Raw genomic sequence first — 21,079 nt, 5'->3', positions numbered from 1 at the left:
AACTGGCATCTTTAAGCTGGTCCTTGCATTTTGCACCATGTGTGCTTAACATTCTGCAGTACCACCCAACCCCCTGCATTATTTTTTTTTTTTCAGATTTTTTCAGATCAGGAGTCAGGCCAGAGCTCAGTGGCTAGAGCAGCACCTTACCGTACTTAACTTGGCCAATTCCCAATGTGACAGACACAGATACACACACAGCGATTCACCAGCTAGGGGGATCATTCCTTATCTTTAGGAGTCAGTGTGGCTTTTTTTTTAGGGGGGGAGTTGCTTTTTATTAGCCCCTTGGAAATGAAGAAGGGAGGGGGAGACTATGGTTCTCTGTTTTCTGAGACACCTTTGTTGCTTCTGCATGCCAGCAAGTGACATCCTTTCTCCTTCCTGGTGGGAGGCTCTGCCTTTGCCCTGCCTGACTTCTTCCTCTACCCTGCCTAACCTCTATCCTGTCTTACCTCTCTTCCTACCCTGCTTGACCCCTGCCCCTGCCCTGCCTGACCTCTGCCCCATCTGACCTCTGCCCCACATGACCTCTGCCCCTGCCAGTTGCTCTATGGTGCTTCCTGTCAGAGGAGTGTCTGCGCTGCACCTCTACCCTCCTATATCCCCAGCTTCTGATCCATGACCCCCATCCCACTCATGGAGCCACTATGCACAACTGTCTTTTTACTTCCTTTTCTCTAGACAGGGTTCAAGAACTGCAGGCACGCCACACTGATTCCCTGCCCTTTGGGCTTCCCAGGGCCGTATTTCTGCTCCCCTACCCCTATGACCAGTCCCTCCTTGTCCGCAGCAGGAAAGGAAATGAGGCCCAGGGAACCCGTGGAGCCAGAGGCCAGCCAGTGTTTGAGTTGGTGTCTGGAAATCAATAAAAGGGATTCCCAGAGGAAATAGGTGTCAGCCACGTCCTTGATCTTCTCTGAGCAGTGTGGGTTGAAGACCTGGGGTCCAGTGAGCCTCTCACTGCTTTGGATTTGAAAACCCACACTCGTGCCTGGGGATATTTGCATCAAATTGTCTTTTTGCCCCCGTGATTCATTCACCTTGGGCAGGTGCCGCTAACCCTCCATTCTGTAAATGTCTTCACACAAAAGGAGATTGGAAAATTTCAGCAAAAGCATTCAAAAGATCTCACCTGGGGAGTGAAATTATGGAACTATTTCCCATTTAGATCCTCTGTAATTAACTAATATTTCAGCCACGAATCAGTGTTAATTCTATGTAGTTGAAAATTTTAAATTTTCAAAAGGTGACCTTTTTAAAATGCAGGCTTTTTTTTTTCTTAATTGAGAAGAAATAGTGTTTTCCAAGTTCTCAAAGGACCAATGAGGAGTACACAGCCCAGAGTGGGAGTATGAGGGGGCACAGTGGCTTCTGTTTCTAGAAACCCAGGAGAAATCCTGAGTGGAGCAGGAAGGCAGAGTTCAATTTGGGGGCTGCCCACCCTGGACAGAAGGACAGAGACCAAGAGCAGCAGATTCCGGGAGGCCTCCCTACCCAGCCCGGCAGAGTGACCAGCTATTGTCCCAAGGCCACTGAGGCTGTGGTCATAAACTTGACCTGTTGAGGCTTCAGAGCTGTCATGGGTACAGATTTCTCTCTCTTCTTTTCTCTTCTCTTTTCTCTCTTCTCTCCATTTTTTTCCTCCAGGGTTATTGCTGGGGCTCCTGGAGATCATTTTTTCCCCTTTTGTTGCCCTTGTTGTTTTTATCATTGTTGTGGTTATTATTACTGTTGTTGTTGTTGATGTCGTTGGATAGGACAGAGAGAAATGGAGAGAGGAGGGGAAGACAGAGAGGGGGAGAGAAAGACAGACACCTGCAGACCTGCTTCACCACCTGTGAAGAAACTCCCCTGAAGCGACCGGGATTCTAATGCCGGTCCTTGTGCTTTGTGCCACATGCGCTTAACCCACTAAAATTTCTCATCTCACCATAATAGTTGTCTGCAAAACACTTTGACCTCCAAGGGAGATCCTTTACCACTATCACACACCAGAACCCCAGAGTCCTCCTGCCTGCCCTCTTTCCCCGGAATCCTTTGTTTTGGTGCAATATACCAATACAGGCCAAGTGTTACTTAGTGTTTCCCCTTTCTATTCTCATTTCTTTCTTTCTTCCTTTCTTTCCACCATAGCTCTCTCACGGTCTAGATAGGGGTTGACTTATTTTCCAAACACACCTGTGCTCAATTCTCTGTATTCTGCATATTAGTGAAAGCATGTCATCTTTTTAATTTTTTTAAATATTCTATTAGTATATTAGAAAGATAGAAGAAGGGAACCGGGCAGTAGCACACTGGATTAAAAGCACATGGTGCAAAGTGCAAGGTCCGGCGTACAGACCCCAGTTCAAGCCTCCAGCCCCCTACCTGCAGGGGGGTCACTTCACAAGCAGTGAAGCAGGTCTGCAGGTATCTTTCTCTATCTCTCGATTTCTTTCTATCCTATCCAACAACAGTGACAGCAATAACAATAATAACAACAAGGGCAACAAATTGGAAAAAAAATTGGCCTCCAGGAGCAGTGGATTCATAATGCAGACACCAAGTCCCATCGATAACCCTGGAGGCAAAAAAAAAAAAAAAAAGAAAGAAAAGAAAGAAGGAAGGAAGGAAGGAAGGAAGGAAGGAAGGAAGGAAGGAAGGAAGGAAGGAAGGAAGGAAGGAAGGAAGGAGGGAAGGAAGGAAGAGAGAAAGAATAAGACATCACTTTGGACTCTGGTGTATGTGCTGCCAAGGATTGAACTCTGGGCCTGATGTTAGAGAGTCCAATGCTCTTTCCACTGTGCCGTCTCCCAGACCACTTGACCAGCAGCAAGGCAAGACCCCTTCCCACCACCACCTGCGGTCCCAACAGCCGCAGCGTCAGGCTTGGGGTATCTGGGGTCCTGCGGATTTTTTCCATAGCGTCTGTTTTTATTGCTGAATAATACTCCACTGTGTATGTGTCCTATAACTCCTTTCAGTCTAGCCATCTGTCAGAGGGCACTTTGGTTGTTTCCAAATTATTACTATTGTGAATCAAGCCCCTATGAACATGGGGGTACATCCCTCTGTGTCAGTCTCATATCTTCTGGCTGTATGCCTCGTAATGGAATTGCTGTACCATAAGGTTTTTCCTGCTTAAGGATTCTCCGTAATATCCTCCATAGTGGGGGTGCAGCTTTGCAGGCTCAGCTTTGTCTGTGTTGCCCAGCATGGCAGGTTCTGAGTAATGAGAGCTGCAAATGACTGTCTTGCAAGAAACTCTACACACCAGATTCTGAGGGGTCCCTCAGAACTGCTCTTGTTCACAGCCGTCGTGTACACACACCTCCTCTTTTTGCTTTTCTTCATTTAGATCTTGAATCTTGCTCTGGTGACTCCGATGGCATTGCTCTGGAGTGTCATTAAAACTCAGAGCTGTGGGGATGTTGCTCCCTGCCCCTAAGCCTCCCTGCAGAAGCTCATGTTTACGAGTACCTGTATATATTAGTTAGTCTTTCTACTTTATGGAGGGTCTGTTCAGCCTGGCTGTTCACGTTGGGCAGTAAATTTGGGATCTCCGCAGGATGTTCATGGCAGTGGAGCTCTCCAGGCAGCTGCCCGGATATGCCTTACTGCTCACAGTTCCTGGGTCCCTCCCAGAACCACACCCAAAGGTACGTTCACTCTGCTGCTAGCAGCCTACACTAGATCCCACACCTCTCAAATTTTCAGGCATTTATTCATCTATTTCTAGTTTTCAAAAGAGCACTTTGGTAATGTAATAATTTCCCAACTGGCTGTCTGTTAAGCAATTTGAGTTTGTTCCTGATTAAGTGGACTAGAATATCTTCCTGTGTACTTTGTCCTCTGTGCCCTAGAATGGATAGAGAGACTTTACTGGTAGATTCTTGCTAATTACTTCATGTTGTATTATCATGGTGTGTTGCTTGGCGTCAGATAATGTGGTGAGCTCCAAAGGAGTCTTTGTACACTGATCTGAGAATAGGCAGATCTCTTTAAGTGGAGCTTGGAGACATCAGAAGGTCTTGACCTTCAGACCCTACACAGATACTCGCACTCACCACTGAAGTGTGATCTGTAGGTGGACTACTCACATTTTGAGGCAATGGTGCATTCAGGAAAGAGTATGAACATTGGATTCAAGAAAGAGAACAGAATTTGAGTTCTAAGCTTCCCTGTCAGTAGTTGGGTGAGCATGCTTAGTTTTCGATAGATAGATAGATAGATAGATAGATAGATAGATAGATAGATAGATACACAAAGGATACTTCAATGGATGGATACGTACATGGATGGGTAGATAGATGATAAATGCATAGATGGATGGATAGATGAACAATCGATGGATGGATGGATGGATGGATGGATAAATGGATAAAGCAGATAGATGGTATTTGGATATATTAATAGAAAATTAAAAGGATAAAGGGGGGAGTTGGGCGGTGGCGCAGCAGGTTAAGCGCACGTGGCGCAAAGCACAAGGACCTGCATAAGGACCCCAGTTTGAGCCCCCAGCTCCCCACCTGTAGGGGGGGTCGCTTCACAAGTGGTGAAGCAAGTCTGTAGGTGTCTATCTTTCTCTCCCCCTCTCTGTCTTCCCCTCCTCTCTTGATTTCTCTCTGTCCTATCCAACGACATCAATAACAGCAATAACTACAACAATAAAACAACAACGGCAACAAAAGGGAATAAATAAATAAAAATTTTTTTAAAAAAGGATAAATGGATAGAAAGAAGTAAGCAGATGGGTGCATAGAGAGATAAATGAATAGGCAGAGGGATGGATGGATGGATGGAGAAATAGATGGATATAAATATTTAACTTAAATATTTACCAACCAGACATTTCCAATCATAATAATCCATAGACTCTACTGATTTTATTAATCATATTAACCATCAAAGCTGTTTAGACTGAGGACTTGAAAGAAGTGCCAGGAGAGTGACAAGGCCTGCATGCCAATGGTGTGCTCCCACAGTCCTCAAGGGCTTTCTCAGTACCACACATTGACCAAGTCATACTCCTGTGTTTAATCTTCACAAGGACTATTAACCTGCCCTCACTCACTCAGTCGGCAAATTGAGCGCCGGCCCAAGTTAGCTCAGGGAACATGCCATGAAGGCCTCATCCTATCATCCGCTCCTGCTTCTACCTTTCCTGAGTCAGAAGGGGACCTGCAGGGACAGAGTCCTAAGGAGGCCCTAAGAAAATACAGCAATGGCATCCCTCCCTCAGGGAGATCACAGCCTTCACGAAATAGGACTGATGGGAGGCATGACCACACATTTTTCTTGGAGTCTGCTTTGTTCATGCAAACTTTCTGTTAGGGTGGGGTGCAGACTGTTCACTCTGGGAGCACCTTGTGTTGTCTTTGTTAAGTGACATTCCAAGGGGCCGCTCTCAGTTCTTCTGAGTGAATTTTAAGCCTTTCTGTCTTGCTTTCTCTTCTCCCTTTACCAATTCTTTTATTATTATTATTAATTGACTTAAACAAAAAGCAGTCATACTTGAAGTTTTCAGTGAATTCACACAGAACCCCGCACAATAATAATGTCTTGCTAATAGCTTATGTCTGTATGTATGTTTGGTGCATTGAACTGTGTGCATATTAAGTGAAGTTTATACTTCATCAGATCTCCTGTTTCCCTTAGTGTCCTTGTCTTTTTATTCTAAAATTTCACCCTGGGTCCTACACAATATTGAGCTTTCTTGTATCCTGAGGTATGGCTTTTGCCATATCTTAGACTCTTCTTGTTTTGAAGAACACAACAGTTTGGGGGTGGGGAGGTGGTCAGTTCTATTGATAGATGACCCTCTGCTGGGATCTGCCTAACATTTTTGTCCTACTGAGTCTGAGGTTGTGTACTTGGGGGAGGAAGAATACAGAGATGAAGAGCCCTTTTCATGGCATGGCATCAAGGTTGCAACTCTCTCAGGATGATTGATGGCGCCATTGCTGGCTTATAGACCAGACTGCAGTAGTTTTTGAGATTTCCTCCCTTCCCACCTTCACTCTTTTCATTTGAAGTGGGTCACTTTATTTTCTTTTCCACTTCAATTTCACTGAATTGTGGAAATGTTAATTTGCAGGGTTATTATTGTCACTGGGATATATACCTACATTTCTGTAGGACAGGTCTCAGCACACCACACCTTCCACCAAACTATCATCCTCGTGCACCGTAGCACTAAGGATCCCCAGCCCCATTAGTACCCCTTATGTCTCTCTACTGAGTTCCTCCACCCATCTACTGTGGTTGGCCATATACACTCTTTCCAAAGAGACCACCATGAGGGGGGGCAGGTAGTATCACACCTGGTTGCGTGCACATGTTATATCATGCACAAGGACCTTGGTTCAAACCCCCACTCCCCACCTGTAGGGGGGACAGTTCACTAGCGGTGAAGCAGGTCTTCAGGTCTTTCTCTCTTATTCTCTATCTCCCCCTCCTGTCTCAATTTCTCTCTATCCTATCAAATTATCCTGGCGGTAACTAAGAAAGAGAGAGAGAATGAAGAAAGAGAGGAGGAGAAAGAGAGAGAAAGAGATACCATGTGCTGGCCACAGTTGGTGAGTAGGGAGCAGTGCTTCTCTTGGGGAGTAAAACGACATCCATTAATTTGCAATTCTTCCGCATGAAGATTTGTCATAGACATCCTCGCCCATCTGTGAGCTGATTTAACCATTTGCTTATATCAGTATGAACTTATCTATGTTGGTTTACACTTCAGGTACAGTTGAGTACTGCTTTATGCATTTTCCCACATACATGCTTTCTTCCAGCTTTGCCACTGGGGCTCTTCTTTTGATAAGATCCTTCACCTCATGGGGATGTTGGGTTCTGTTGTTTTTCTTTTGGAGAATTTGGCTTTTCTTTTCATAATACATTCTAATTTTTGGCATTTCAAGATGACTTGAGTTCATCTCATCTATCTTCCTGTCCTTGTTCTGGAATTAGTTTTATTCCAAGTAGTTCTAGTTCTTATTGAAAAGTGACATTATAGGTCAAACATTGCATATTGGGTATATTTAATGATACTGGCATGATATTTATTTGAGATATCAAAGATGATGATGTAAAGAAATAGATGTCTGTGTAAATCCATATACACACAATTATAAAGACAGAAATCTTTAACCATCTGTGCTACAATAGGTTAAGCATGAGTTCTGTATCAATGAATGGAGATGTCAGTCTTCTCTCCCCCCCTCCCAGGCCAGTATATTTTCACTCCCACACCACTGCACCATTTTGTATTTGTCATTCTAATGGCTGCCTAGTGACATCTCATTATAATTTCTGATTCTTTCATGGAAAAAGACATTGAACACCTTCTCCTTTACAATTTGTGCATCAGTATGATATGTCCTCTCAGAATTTTTTTCACTTTTGTTTCTGTATTTGAACTTTTACTAATTGCAATTTATCATTTCAATTTTTTTTATAAATTAATGTGATCTTGTTACTTTTCAGCTCAAGTGTGTGTGTGTGTGTGTGTGTGTGTGTGTGTGTGTGTGTGTGTGTGTGTGTGGTTTATAGAGTCTTATGTAAGTTTTGGATGTGAGTTCTCCATCAAATACTTATTTTACAAGTATGTTCTCCCAGTCTGAAGCTTGTCTTTTCATTTTCTTAACAGGAACTTTCACACAGTGCAGAGTTTTTATGTTTGTTTCTTTGTTTTTCATTTTAATGATATCCAGCTAGTCTTTTTTTCACTATAGGATCATGTTTTTGTCATTACAGCTAATATTTCATTGCTAGTCCCAATTCTGCCACCTAGATTTTTCTTCTGTGTTCTCTTCTAGAGGCTTTCCAACTATGTGTTTTAAATTTTGGTTTTGAAGTATTTTTGAAACATGTAGTAGCTCCATTTATTTTGCTTCTATAAGTGTACAAAAGTTCTAGCATTTGTCAAAGAGACAATGCTTTCTCTACTGTATTTATTTTTTTCTTTGCAAAGTGCTATGACAGGGCCGGGTGGTGGTGCACCTGGCTAAGGCACACGTCGTAATGCTCAAGGACCTGGGTTTGAGCCCCCCGCTCTCTACCTGCAGAGGGAACCCTTTGTGACTGGCGAAGCAGGGCTGCAGGTGTCTCTCTGTCTCCCTCCCTCCCTCTCTCCCCCTTTCTCTCAATTTCGGGCTGCCTCTATCCACTAAATAAAAAAAAATTTTTTTTTAAATGATATAGCCATTTTATTTAAAAATAGTGACTTACACAACACAGTCACACATACTTTGTGGTTGTTTAAATAATGGTGAAAATGTTTGTCTGAACTGAAGGCACACACAGATAAAAATCCTTTAGGGGATGCAGTACATTAGCAAAATAATAATGATGACGATGATGCCTTAACTGTAAGTTGTGATTTCCCCAGTGATCCTCACATTGAGGTCACTGACCAATATAGATGAGCTGTTCACGGCAAAATGAAAAGTGAAGAAAGACAGTTTACGTCTGTGTTTCTACTTGCCTTCTTTGCCAAAGGAATTGTCATTGTATAACTGTAGGCCCGTTCCTTGACTCTATTTTTTTATCTTTATTTATTTACTGAATAGAGATTGCCAGAAATTGAGAGGGAAGGGGTGATAGAGAGGGAAAGACAGAGGGACACCTACAGGACTGCTTCACTACTCACAAAGCTTTCCCCCTGCAGTTGGAGAGTGGGAGGCTCAAACCCAGGTCCTTGCGGATTGTAGCATGTGCGCTCAATCAGGTGCACCACCAGCTGGCCCCCCTTGACTCTGTTCTTCCCAACTGTGTGTCTATTCGTTTGCCAGTCCCATCACATCATAATTACTACAACTTCATTGTAAGACTTAAGAATCCTCTAACCTTGTTCTTCTTTAATATAATCTCAGCACAATTTCCTTTCCTTTACTAGTTTTACCTTATCTGCTTTTTAATCAGATTGTCTATATCCACAAAGCAACTTCATAGGTGGGTTTTTTTTTTTTTTTTTTTTGCCTCCAGGGTTATTGATGGGGCTCAGTTCCTGTAATATGAATCCACTGCTCCTGGAGACCATTTTTTTCCTTTTTTTTTTTTTTGTTGCCCTTGTTGTTATTGCTGCTGTTGTTGGATAGGACAGAGAGAAATGGAGAGAGGAGGGGAAGACAGAGAGGGGGAGAGAAAGACAGACACCTGCAGACCTGCTTCATTGCCTATGAAGAGTCTCCCCTGCAGGTGGGGAGCCAGGGGCTCAAACTGGGATCATTACTCACATTCTTGCACTTCCAGCTATGTTCACTTAACCCGCTGTGCTACCGCCTGGCCCCCACTTCCAATGGCTCAGTTAGTCAAGTTAAGAAGATTTAACAAACCCACAAAACTGAGCCTTCTCTTCCACAAGCAAAGACTACCTCTCTGCTCACTTAGTTCTTTCGTGAGTACTTTGCACTTTTTTTTCTTCATATAGATCCTGTCCATATATACTAGATTTAAGCATAAGTCTTTCATTATTTGGTGCTAAAGCAAATGACAAACTGTATCTTAAATTGTATTTTAATTCAATTTCCGATTGTTCGTTGTTGGTCAAAAGGAAAGTAATTGATTTTGTCATGTTATTCTTTATTCTTGCTAGCCTGCTTTTTTAGTTCTGAGATATAGTTTGCCAGATTTGGAGATATTTTACTTTGTCATTGGTAAGCAATCACAGTTTGTTTCTTCCTTCTCAATCTATGTATCTGGACTTATTTTTTTTCCTTGTGTTATTATTATTTTTTGCTGCTGTTGTTGTTATTATTATTGCTTGGACTTCACCATTCCAGGCCAGCTATTTCAAACAGAGGCAGGGAGAAACAGAGAGAGAATGATATCACAGCATCAAAGAGTCCTCTAATATAGTGGGGACCAGACTGTAGTGAAATCATCCATATGGCCAAGCAGGCACACTATCCAGGTGGGTCCGCTCAACTCCCTCCTACGGAATTTTTTAACGTTCATGGGAGTGGTCCTGATGCCCCATTTTAATCTCTGAGGTCAGTTAGCTGTCTCTCTCTCATCCTCTCTCTCTCTCTCTCCCCCCTGTTTATTTCTCTAGAGATGTGTACGCTTCATTGAGTCTTCTAAGAACCATGTTTTGGTTTTACTGTGGTTCTCTGTCTCCTGTCCTCAATCACAACTGCTCTTCAACTACATTTTTCCCCCTCCCGTAGCAGGTGAAGCTAGATGTGGTAGCAACAATGAGCCTGGAAGGAGAAAGACTCTGCTGTGTCAACACCTTGTCTGTTGGAGAGAGGGATGTATACAAGACATTCAGAGACAGAAAGTACTCTCTCTGCGACAAAGACAAGCCCCTCCTTGTGTAGGAGAGCCAGAGTCCCAGGAATAGAATTGTAAAGAGGGTTCTCTTTCTTGGGACAAAAGACTCAACAGGAGTTTCTTTGACCTTGGTTTACTCCACCCCCATCCTACCTCCACCCCCCCAAAAAAAACAGGAAGTACTTAGGAAGGTGAGTTTTTACTGTTTTATTAATCAAGCATGTTGATCTAGGAAAACAATAAAAATACAAGCAAGCAGAAAGAAGAAAATAAAATCAGTGCTTCTTTGGCCCTTTGATTCCTTTGCATTCTTCCTTCCTTCTGTTTTTGATGTAGGCATTCTCATGCAGTGGGCATTGTAAGAATCCTTTTTCTTGTTGTTGCTCAATCCTCCTATGTCACCAGGTCCTTGCTCAGTGCTTTGTGCTATGTGCTCTGCTGTCAAGGCACCACCCAAATATGTGGTCTGTGTGAGCTTCTCCTACTGGATCTTCAGTTTTCTTTTGTTTCTGCTTCTTGATGTCTGTTCTCATGATGTAATGGATACAAATATTCTCAGTATAGTTTGAGAAAAAAATCGCAACAGTTGAGTAAGAGGAGTGGTGTGGTGTGGAGGGCTTTCTTCCACATGCTCTGCCAAGTCAGGGCGCTCAATTGCAGAGCAGCCCTTAGCAGAGTCCAGGATCCCTCAGCTTTCCCCTACCCACCCCGGGGGGACTTTTTGATTTCACAGACATGCTCTGAATCCAGCCTGACATACTCCTTTCACTTTCCCAAAAATGAAATAGGATTTTTGCAGAGGCATTTCTAAAATTAAACTAATGTAAAGGCTGTAAAGCTCATCCAAGAGGAACACATGGACTTCCAGAGGGAGAGTCCTTCATTCTCACTGTCCCCATTATCTGTCAGTCTCCTCCTCCCTGGAGCCCGTGCTTCTAGCCTAAATGACTGGCAGCTGCAGGAGAGAAAGACAGCAGATCCAAGTTGGAGCTGAAGGAAAGGAAGGTACTGTGTTCCCTTCCTTTCCTCAACTGATCTGGAGCTGGCCTGGGAAACCTGTACTGGCATTTAGGTGCATCATAATGTGAAGGGAAAAAAAGAAAGAAAAAAGAAAAAGCATTGACTTCACTTCCTGGCCTTTGCACCAAGAGCATCTTATTGTGTAAAAAAGCATGTTTCAAATCACTGATCATTCACATATCTGAATCACTAGCCATTCACACACCCTGGCTAGCAGGTCACAGCTCCATTGAGGCTGCTCATTTGCACAGGAGCTCCAAAGCACAAGGGCTTAGTGCTCAGTCTCTTCTGGTCCCCTTTGCAGTCCCTTGAATTGGCCCTGTGGTCATGGATGTGTTACCCTGCCTGAGCTAGTCCTGCTGTTAGTGACAGAAGTTGCATTGCTGCAGTGCCTGAAGATTCCCTGCCTGAAAGCCACCTCTAGGGAGACAGGAAACAGGAAGAGGAGAGAAGGTTCTAGTCAGAGGCCAGCAGCCCTGAGAAGATGGCAGGCTCAAGTCTCCCAAAAATCAGTCACCACCCAGGCAGGGGCTGTGAGGTGGAGGTTGGGGAGGGCTACAGTGGGCAGAAGTGGAGCCCAGATTCCATGGGGGTACTGACTAGGCAGGGAGGGTCTGATGGGGCAGGCTCTGGCTTTCCCAGGAATCAGCTGTAACTATCAGGGGAGGTATAGCTAGAGAGAGGAGCAGAGAACTGTGGTGTAACCCAAGGGAGTTTCTGCAGGTGCCCTGGGGCATATGACCTCTGCGCCAGACAGTCGTTCTGGCAACCTGTCACCTTCCTCAAGGCCAGCTCTGGTTCTCCTTAGCAAGCAAGATGATTCCTGTGCCAGTTGAACCGTGTGTGAACTTGACGAGTTATAGCAAAGCAGCACTCACGCTCAGGTGCCAGCTACAGAGCTTGATTGTGTGACCAGAGGCAATTGGCTCAGTGCCTGGCTTTCTGAGAAGATTCGACCTGTTGATAAACCAACGTCTCTCGGCATCTCTAAGAGACAGTAGATGAAGGTGTTGGGTATCTGAAGGAACGTAGCATCTGGACCCTCTCCTTGACTCCCATCATCATCCCTTCCACTGAGAGGGGTGGAGCACGTCCTGGAGGAGAGCTTCTTTGGGGAGAGTGTTCACAGGGCATCCTGGACACACTCTCCACTCTGCGCTCTCCTGCGCTCTGCCAGGGCGTGCTCAGTTGATGCCTCATGGAGCAGTTAATTCTTGATGCACTTTACTTTTATTTTAACTATTTAAACTTTATTTATTTTATAGAACAGAGAGAAATTGAGAAGGGGAGGGGTAGAGAGGGAGAGAGGCAGAGACACCTGCAGCACTGCTTCACTGCACATGAAGTTTTCCCCCCTGCAGGTGGAACCCAGGTCCTTGTGCACTGTAATGTGTGCACTTAACCAGGTGCTTCACTACCCGGCCCCATGATGCACTTTAAAGGAGCAGAAAATGGGGGGGGGGGGCAGGGCAGAGAGATATAGCTCACCAGATAAGGCACCTGCCTTGCCTTATGCTCAGCGCAGCATCAAGCCCCCTGGCTGCACATGGAAGGGGCATGGTACCCAAGTAATCTCTCTCTCCACAAATCTCTGAATGAAAAAGCAGACCGGAGTCATAAAATTCACATGTGCAAGGCCCCAGCTTCCAAAAGTTAATTAATCAATGGAAGATAAAATGGCAATACATGTTTTTTGTTTGTTTTTGCCACTAGGGTTATTGCTGAGACTCTGTGCCTGCCCCATTCCTCCCCTCCCAGCAGACTCTTTTGTTTGTTTGTCTTTTAAATAGAGAGGAAGAGAGAGACTGAGAAAGGAGAGCCACCACACCACCACTCCAAAAACTACCCTGTGCAGGTGCTGCCATATGGTGGCTGGGACTTGAACTCAAGTCCTTGAGCATGATGAAGTGGAGGCTCCATCTGCCCAGTGAGTCATCTCCCAACTCAGACAGTCCACTTCTTAGGGAGGTTTTGGCCAACAGGAACTCTCTGCCCTAGAGTGCTAATTCTGCTTGGAGGGCAGTGTCTTGAGCTTTATTTACGGATCCCAGTTTATGTTTCAGGCTGGGTCACAATGACATGCCCTCCCTGAAGCTCAGGATGCCTCTTCCTGCCCCACTGCTGACTGGCTTCTAGGAGGAGGATCTGAGGTCACGGGGCTCAGCACCTGGCAGGTGCTGCTATCACACCCTGGAAGTGCATGGGGGGTGGCGTTCTGTCTCATGGGTGCCAGTAGCTGTACTGTCAGGTTTGCTTTGAGGCCCCACCCCTTCCTGGGGTGTAGACTCTGGCTGTGCAGGGGATCCTGACCAGATTGAGAGAGAGGAGGGTCTCCGCCTCCCCAGCACCCTGACAGACCCCTTCTTCTTCTTCTAGCATTTGCCCTTATTCTGTAGCCAGTCAACAGCGTCAGGTTGAGCCTGATGTAAAGTTTCGAGACAGACCCCTGAGGCAGAAGTGAGTCAGGACTGGGCTTGAGAGCAGCTCACTGAACCTGACAAAGGCGCTCTCTGCTGACATGTTATTCTGCTTCACTCGCTTCCATTAAAACCGGCGAATGACAGGATTTTCTGAAATGAGCTTTGAGTTAAGAATAATCCCAAATATAAGCATCTTAGGAAACGGGTTCTGTGTACTAGTTTCTAGTCAAAAACCCAGAAGAGCCCGGATTTAAGCTGCAGATAATGTGGTCGAAGAAATTCAGGGAAGAAATATAAGCCTTCTCCATTAGCCCAGTAATGAAAATACCGCAGACAGGCTCAGGGCACAGAATCCAAGCAGGCTTCACACCAGTGTGTGGAGAGCTTTCATTCCACTCCCGATTCAGCTCAGACTAGGCCAGACAGTTAACAAATGTATCCTGTGTCTCCAGAAAAAAAAAGAAGTGAATGCTTGCTTACGGAAGATGTAATGGTGAGAAGAGAGCGAGTAGGAGTCCTCATTGATGGCTTTCAAAAACTTGAAGAGAGAGAGGGAGGGAGGGCAGAGTGGGTGGAAGGCATTGCTCCTCTCCTCTGATAGGAGGACACACATTTCAGGCAAAATTGGAGCGAAATAGTGAAAGTCGTCTACAGTGCTCCTTCTGAAATCACAAGATCCCTGGACCCCTCCTGTCCAGTCTCAGCAATCTTCAGGGAGCAGATACTTTGCTGGACAGGGAGCGGTCACTTTGCTTTAGATTAGTCTGTTGGTTAAGAATAAGTCTCCAAGCTTAGTCTCTATGTATTTGTGAAGAAAGAAGGTGGAGGGATGCAGATACAGCTGGCAGATGGCTGAGGGTGACAAAGGCGTCATTTGCCTTCTAGAACTCCAGTGTTTCAAGAGAAGAGGGGGCAGGAGATCGCTCACCTGCTAGAGCACACAGTGCCCTGGGGGGTAAGCCTTGGCATCACATAAGAGTAGTCTGCAGGACACCTGGGAGTGCTAGCGTTGATGGATGGGGGCTGTGGTATCTCTCTCTCTGTGTCTCTTCCCCATCTCTCTACAACAAAGGGTCAGCTGGAGGTGGTGCTATCTATCCCTTGGGTGAGGTGCCAAAGACACATTAGAGAGTATGATAGAAAAAGACCTAAGTTGGGGGTGAGAATGTTTTTGTAGACACCTATCATGGGAAGATGAGGAATTGTACTCATGTGTCAAGAACTGTGTTATGAACTGTTAATCACTAGTAAAAGGGGGAAATAAAGGATATTTCACGGGGATTTCATTCTAATGAACTGAATAGATCTCCTTGTTCTGTCTTCACATGTGAATATGTGACATATGACCGTAGCATTTTATATAGAACACTCATTTTTAAAAGATTTATTTATAGGGTGGATGGAGGGTAGATAGCACAATGGTTATGCAAACAGACTCTCATGCCTAAGGCTCCAGAGTCCCAGGTTCAGTCCCCCGGGCACCACCATAAGCCAGATCTGAACAGTGCTCTTGTTAGAAAAAAAAAAAGATTTATTTATGTAATGAGGGAGGATTAGATCACGCTCAGCTCTGACTTATGGTGAAGCTAGGATTGAACTTGGTACCTCAAGGCCAGGTGGTGGCATACCAGATTGAGTGCACATAGTAGTAAGTGCAAGGACCTGAAAAAGGATCCGGGTTCAAGCCAGGGGGATGCTTCACAAGTGGTGAGACAAGTCTGCAGGTGTCTGGCTTTCTCTCTTCCTTTCTATCTCCCCCCTCTTTCAATTTCTCTCTGTCCTAGCCAATTAAAAATAAAAAAGAACCTGGAACCTCAGACATGAAAGGCTGACACACTACTTTGCTGTCTCCCCAGCCACAGACCACTTGTTTTCAGCTAGAAGGAACAACTCCCAGGTAGAGAGAGCATCACCAATGTCATCAGCAGGGAGGAGGCATCCCGGGAAAAGAACGGAGAGACCAGGAGGAGAAGGAGACCACCTGTGCTTGAAATTGAGTGGGTGGTGACCCACAGTTGGGGAGGTGGAGCCCAATAAATTAGCCCACACCAGAACTCAAAGCAGAGGAGAAATGGCAGGTAATAATTTAGCAGAAATTACCTGTCTCAACGTGAGCCCCATGCCAAAGAGGTAATTAGGATCTTTAGCAGCTGCCAGCTGAGTATTTAGCTCTGGTGACAGATGGAAGCCATCTGTCACTGTGCCGGGTATGTAGTAAGCTCTCAATTAATGGTTATTAATATTTGTGAAAAAAATGCTCAGGGTTCTTCTGTAAAACTGTGTTTTCTTCTTTGGGAAGCTCATTCTTTCTCTCTGACCCTGCCTGGCTAAGAGGGGTAGAGTAGTCTCTCCCTGCCAAGCAGGTGAGCCAAGGAGGGGAGAGGGAGAGCCACAGGGCAGCATCCCCCAGCCCACCATGAAACAGCAAGAAGCAGGCAACCCATGCGAGTAGCAGATGTGTGTCCTTCTGATCCATTTCATTCGCAGGCTGGAGATCTGATTTGAGAAGAAATGATTCATAAACCAATTTATGTCAAATGCCTGGTTCATAAGGTGGACCTATATGGGATCTTGAAGAAAACCAACAGATATAAACTAGCCTCTTGCTGTTGGCATGCCAGCAATGGCATGATAAGATTGTATTATTATGCTCGTGTGTTAACATCCAAAGTTTGTGTCTACAGTGTGCAAGGCATGTGGTGTGTGTTTTGGTCTGTTAGCATTTGTGGTTAAATGCACATAGTACAAAGTGCAAGGACCCATGCAAGAATCTGGGCTGCAGCCCCTGCTCCCCATCTGTAGGGGGGACACTTCACCAGCTGTTTCTCTCTCTCTATCTCCTTTGTTTCTCTCTCCCTCTCTATCTCTTGCTCCTCTCTCAACTTCTCTCTGTCCTATCCAATAAAATGGAAAAAATGGCCCCCAGGAGCAATGAATCCATAGTGTGGGCACCAAGCCCCAGTGATAACCCTGGAGGCAAGGGGAAAAAAAGCAACAGAGAACAGCTAAGAAGTATAAGGGCCATGTTCTACTCTGTGTGAATAAATATTATTAATAATTATTACTGAATAATTTCAGCCCACATAGAATGAGATGACTTGAAAATAGTAACATTGAAAAAAAAAAACTAAACTAAAGCTCACTACAAAAATATGCTCATGAGACTTCCGGAAGCGGGGCTACGAGCAGCAGCAGATCTCTTTCTCTCCTGTCCTCTCCTCTCCTGGATCAACTAGGAATACCAAAGGAGACCACCTGGGACTGAAACGAGACAGAACTGGAATGACTATAGGAACTCACCAGGTCACAGGTGAGTGCAAACACCTGTGGCTGGTGACAGAGAGGAGTGATTAAGAGGCTGGTAACAGCCCGGCAGTTTGTCAGTTGAGACACCACCTCCAGTCTGTTCCACCAACAAGGGGACAGCTGAGGGGAGGAGAGGACTCCCCGGAGACTCACCAAGTGCAACACTGGGTCTCCATTGCTACTGCCCTCAGAGTCTGGAGCAGCAGCAGGGAGGGACACCAGGGGACAGAGATCTAGCCAGGAAACTCAGGAGAAGGCCTATACCTCTACCTCGGTGGCATAGTGGTGGGGCTGTGAAAGTCTCTTTGCATAACCACTAGAGTATCTCTGCCACACCCTGCTTTATCTCTTGATCACGAGTCAGTGATTAAGCTAAGAAGCCTACTTGTAGTTTTAAAGCCCTCAGGCTCCCATAGCCTACAAGGAAGAAAAAGAAAAAGAGGCTTTTAAACCACTGAGCTCCAACTCAGGGATTAAAATACTATTGAAACAACTGTTAACTTCCACCACTGTGAACCCTTTAATTACCTTACTTAGACACAAGTCAATCCAGGCAATAGTGATCAGTAATTTGAAAAGTAGAGAGAGTGAACTCATAACATAATATATAAAATGGTTAAACCAACAAGAAGAAATAATGGAGACACAAACCAGGACAAGAGTCCATCTAAAAGCCCCCCCAAAGGGTGAAGAACAAAATAACGAGTTTAACATCCAAACTAAGTGAGTAAAGAGTTTGAAAGAATTGTAATCAGAAATACAGGAACAACAAATAAGACTCTGGAAGAAAACACTAATTATCTCAAGGTTATTAGAGAGCTGAAAGCTGAAATAGCTGAGCTAAGAACACAACTAGCTAAACAAGCTAAAACAGTATCAGAACAGGGTGACAAAATAGATGAACTCCAGAAAACCGTAGAGGGCAGAGAGAATAGAATCAATGAGGCTGAAGACAGAATTAGCAAGATCGAGGAAGAATTAGAGACAACTAAAGAAGAAGTAAGAGATCTCAAAAAGAGATTAAGAGATGCTGAAAACAACAACAGAGTCCTATGGGATGACTTCAAAAGAAACAATATATGCATTATTGGCTTACCAGAGGAAGAAAGAGAGGGAGAGGAAGAAAGCATTCTTCAGGCCATAATAGCTGAAAACTTCTCTAGTCTAGACAACATCAAAGACATAAAGATTCAAGAAGCCCAGAGGGTCCCAAACAGAATTAACCCAGACTTAAAGACACCAAGACACATCATACTTAGAATGGAAAGGAATAAGGATAAAGAAAGGATCCTGAAGGCTGCAAGAGAAAAAACAAAGTCAACTACAGAGGAAAACCCTTAAGATTAGCAGCAGACTTCTCCACACAAACACTACAGACCAGAAGAGAATGGCAAGATATCTATTGAGTGCTCAATGAGAAAGGCTTTCAATGAAGAATACTGTATCCTGCTAGACTGTCATTCAGAATAGATGGAGCCATCAAAACCTTCTCAAACAAGCAACAGTGAAGGAATCAACTATCAACAAGCCTGCCCTGAAAGAAGTTCTGAAAGGTCTTCTATAAACAGTCAGACCACCCTGTCGTTGGGGGCCATATGTTGTTAAAGTTTGGAGCTTCAGCAGGCCGGGCTAGCTTCGCGGCAGTATACAGAGATGACCAGAGACACACAGCTGAGCTGAGAAGCTATCTTTCTTTATTCAAGAACAACGATTCATAAACTAACCCAAACCAATCACCACACAGATCTGTCCTGCATCCTTCTCTTCCGGCCGCCGTGGCCAGAACCCTGGAACTACGTAACATAGGGGGCGGGGAGAAAGAGAGGCGCAAAAGAAGTAAGGGCCAAACCAATTCTCCTGGTGGGGGGAGAGCGAGACCAGACCAATATGAAGCATAGCAACACCACCCTAAATAGGTCATATATCAGAACACTCTAAAACTCTAAAAGAATGGTGTTAAAATATCTTCAATCTTTGATATCAATAAATGTCAATGGCCTGAATTCACCTATTAAAAGACACAGAGTAGGAAGATGGATCAGAAAATACAACCCAACAATATGCTGTCTACAGGAAATCCACCTAACTCATCAAGACAAATGCAGACTTAAAGTGAAAGGATGGAAAACTATCATAAAAGCCAATGGCCCACAAAAAAGGGCAGGAACAGCTATTCTCATATCTGACACGATAGACTGATAGACTTTAAAATAGATAAGATTTAAAAAGATAGGAAAGGACACTACTTAATTCTCAGAGGATCAGTCAATCAAGAGGACTTAACAATTATTAACATCTATGCACCCAATGAGAAGCCATCTAAATACATCAAATGTCTACTGAAAGAGCTACAGCAATATATTAACAACAACACAGTCATAGTAGGGGACTTCAACACCCCACTCTCTCAACTTGACAGATCATCCAGGCAGAAAATAAATAAAGACATAAGGGAGCTAAATGAAGAGATATATAAACTAGAACTGTTGGACATTTTCAGAGTCATTCATCCCAAGAAACTGGAATACACATTTTACTCAAATCCACATGGGTCATCCTCAAGGACAGAAGAGACCCCTCACAGAATGGGAGAAGACCTTTACATGCCATACATCAGACAAGAGTTTAATAACCAACATATATAAAGAGCTTGCCAAACTCAACAACAAGACAACAAATAACCCCATCCAAAAATGGGGGGAGGACATGGGCAGAATATTCAACACAGAAGAGATCCAAAAGTCTGAGAAACACATGAAAAAATGCTCCAAGTCTCTGATTGTAAGAGAAATGCAAATAAAGACAACAATGAGATACCACTTCACTCCTGTGAGAATGTCATACATCAGAAAAGGTAACAGCAGCAAATGCTGGAGAGGGTTTGGGGTCAAAGGAACCCTCCTACACTGCTGGTGGGAATGTCAGTTGGTCCAACCTCTGTGGAGAACAGTCTGGAGAACTCTCCGAAGGCTAGAAATGGACCTACCCTATGATCCTGCAATTTCTTTCCTGGAGATATATCCTAAGGAACCCAACACATCCATCCAAAAAGATCTATGTACACATATGTTCTTAGCAACACAATTTGTCATAGCCAAAACCTGGAAGCAACCCAGGTGTCCAACAACAGATGAGTGGCTGAGCACGTTGTGGTATATATACACAATGGAATACTACTCAGCTGTAAAAAATGGTGACTTCACCGTTTTCAGCCGATCTTGGATGGACCTTGAAAAATTCATGTTAAGTGAAATAAGTCAGAAACAGAAGGATAAACATGGGATGATCTCACTCTCAGGCAGAAGTTTGAAAACAAGATCAGAAGAAAAAAAAAAAAAGTAGAACCTGAAATGGAATTGGCATATCACACCAAACTAAAAGACTCTGGGGTGGGGGTGGGTGGGTGGGGAGAATACAGGTCCAAGAAGGATGACAGAGGACCTAGTGGGGGTTGTATTATTATATGGGAAACTGGGGAATGTTATGCATGTACAAACTATTGTATTTACTGTTGAATGTAAAACATTAATTCCCCAATAAAGAAATAATAATAATAAAGAAAATATGCTCATTTTTGTCAATTTCCATTCTTTCCATCCAATGTCTATTTGGGATGGCTTCAGAAAGGAGATGGGGTGTGAAATCCAAAGCAGTTCTCTTAGTGTCTTCCAAAGATGGCCTGGAATGAAAGTTTTCATTTAACTACATACACGTTGTTATCTGAGTCTTTCTCTAACAGTTCATGACATTCATGAGGACAGGACACTCATACTCAATGGTGATGTAGCAGGCCTGAGAAAACCCAGAGTTTAATTAGCAGCTGAGAAATCATACAAAACGGCTTGATTTTCATCCAGTTAGAAACGGAGCTTATACTAAATGTCATCATAAATTGCACTTGATGAGACTCTTAATGTTTTTTGTAATGTTGATATTTTTAAAATATCATTTGTGATAGCTCCAATGCTCTGGGAATTCTAAAGCATCTAGAGAACAAAATGCCAGAAGAGTGTCACCATGTCATCTAATTCAGTCAAACAGATACAAAGTAAGCAAGCAAGCCTTTGAACCCAGGCATT

General features: G+C 44.1%; 1 protein-coding gene across 4 annotated transcripts in view; it reads left to right on the top strand.

The window, feature by feature from the left end:
• CNTN6 (contactin 6) overlaps window positions 1-21,079 on the top strand; it is a 331,006-nt gene that overhangs the window by 217,195 nt on the left and 92,732 nt on the right. Inside the window, exon 1 of one of the 4 annotated variants that reach the window (XM_060180343.1) lies at window positions 3,553-3,641. The exons of the other annotated variants lie outside the window; for them this stretch is intronic. Within the exon in view, the coding sequence (XP_060036326.1) occupies window positions 3,592-3,641 (50 nt within the window). The 5' untranslated portion in view covers window positions 3,553-3,591. Of the gene's footprint in view, window positions 1-3,552; window positions 3,642-21,079 lie in introns of those variants that run through there. 4 annotated transcript variants of the gene reach the window in all.

This window comes from Erinaceus europaeus, chromosome 21 (genome assembly GCF_950295315.1).
Source record: "Erinaceus europaeus chromosome 21, mEriEur2.1, whole genome shotgun sequence".
NCBI classification, from domain to species: Eukaryota; Metazoa; Chordata; class Mammalia; order Eulipotyphla; family Erinaceidae; genus Erinaceus; species Erinaceus europaeus.
The sequence above is the reverse complement of the archived record's forward strand: the minus strand, read 5'-3'. Positions and strand labels throughout refer to the sequence as shown.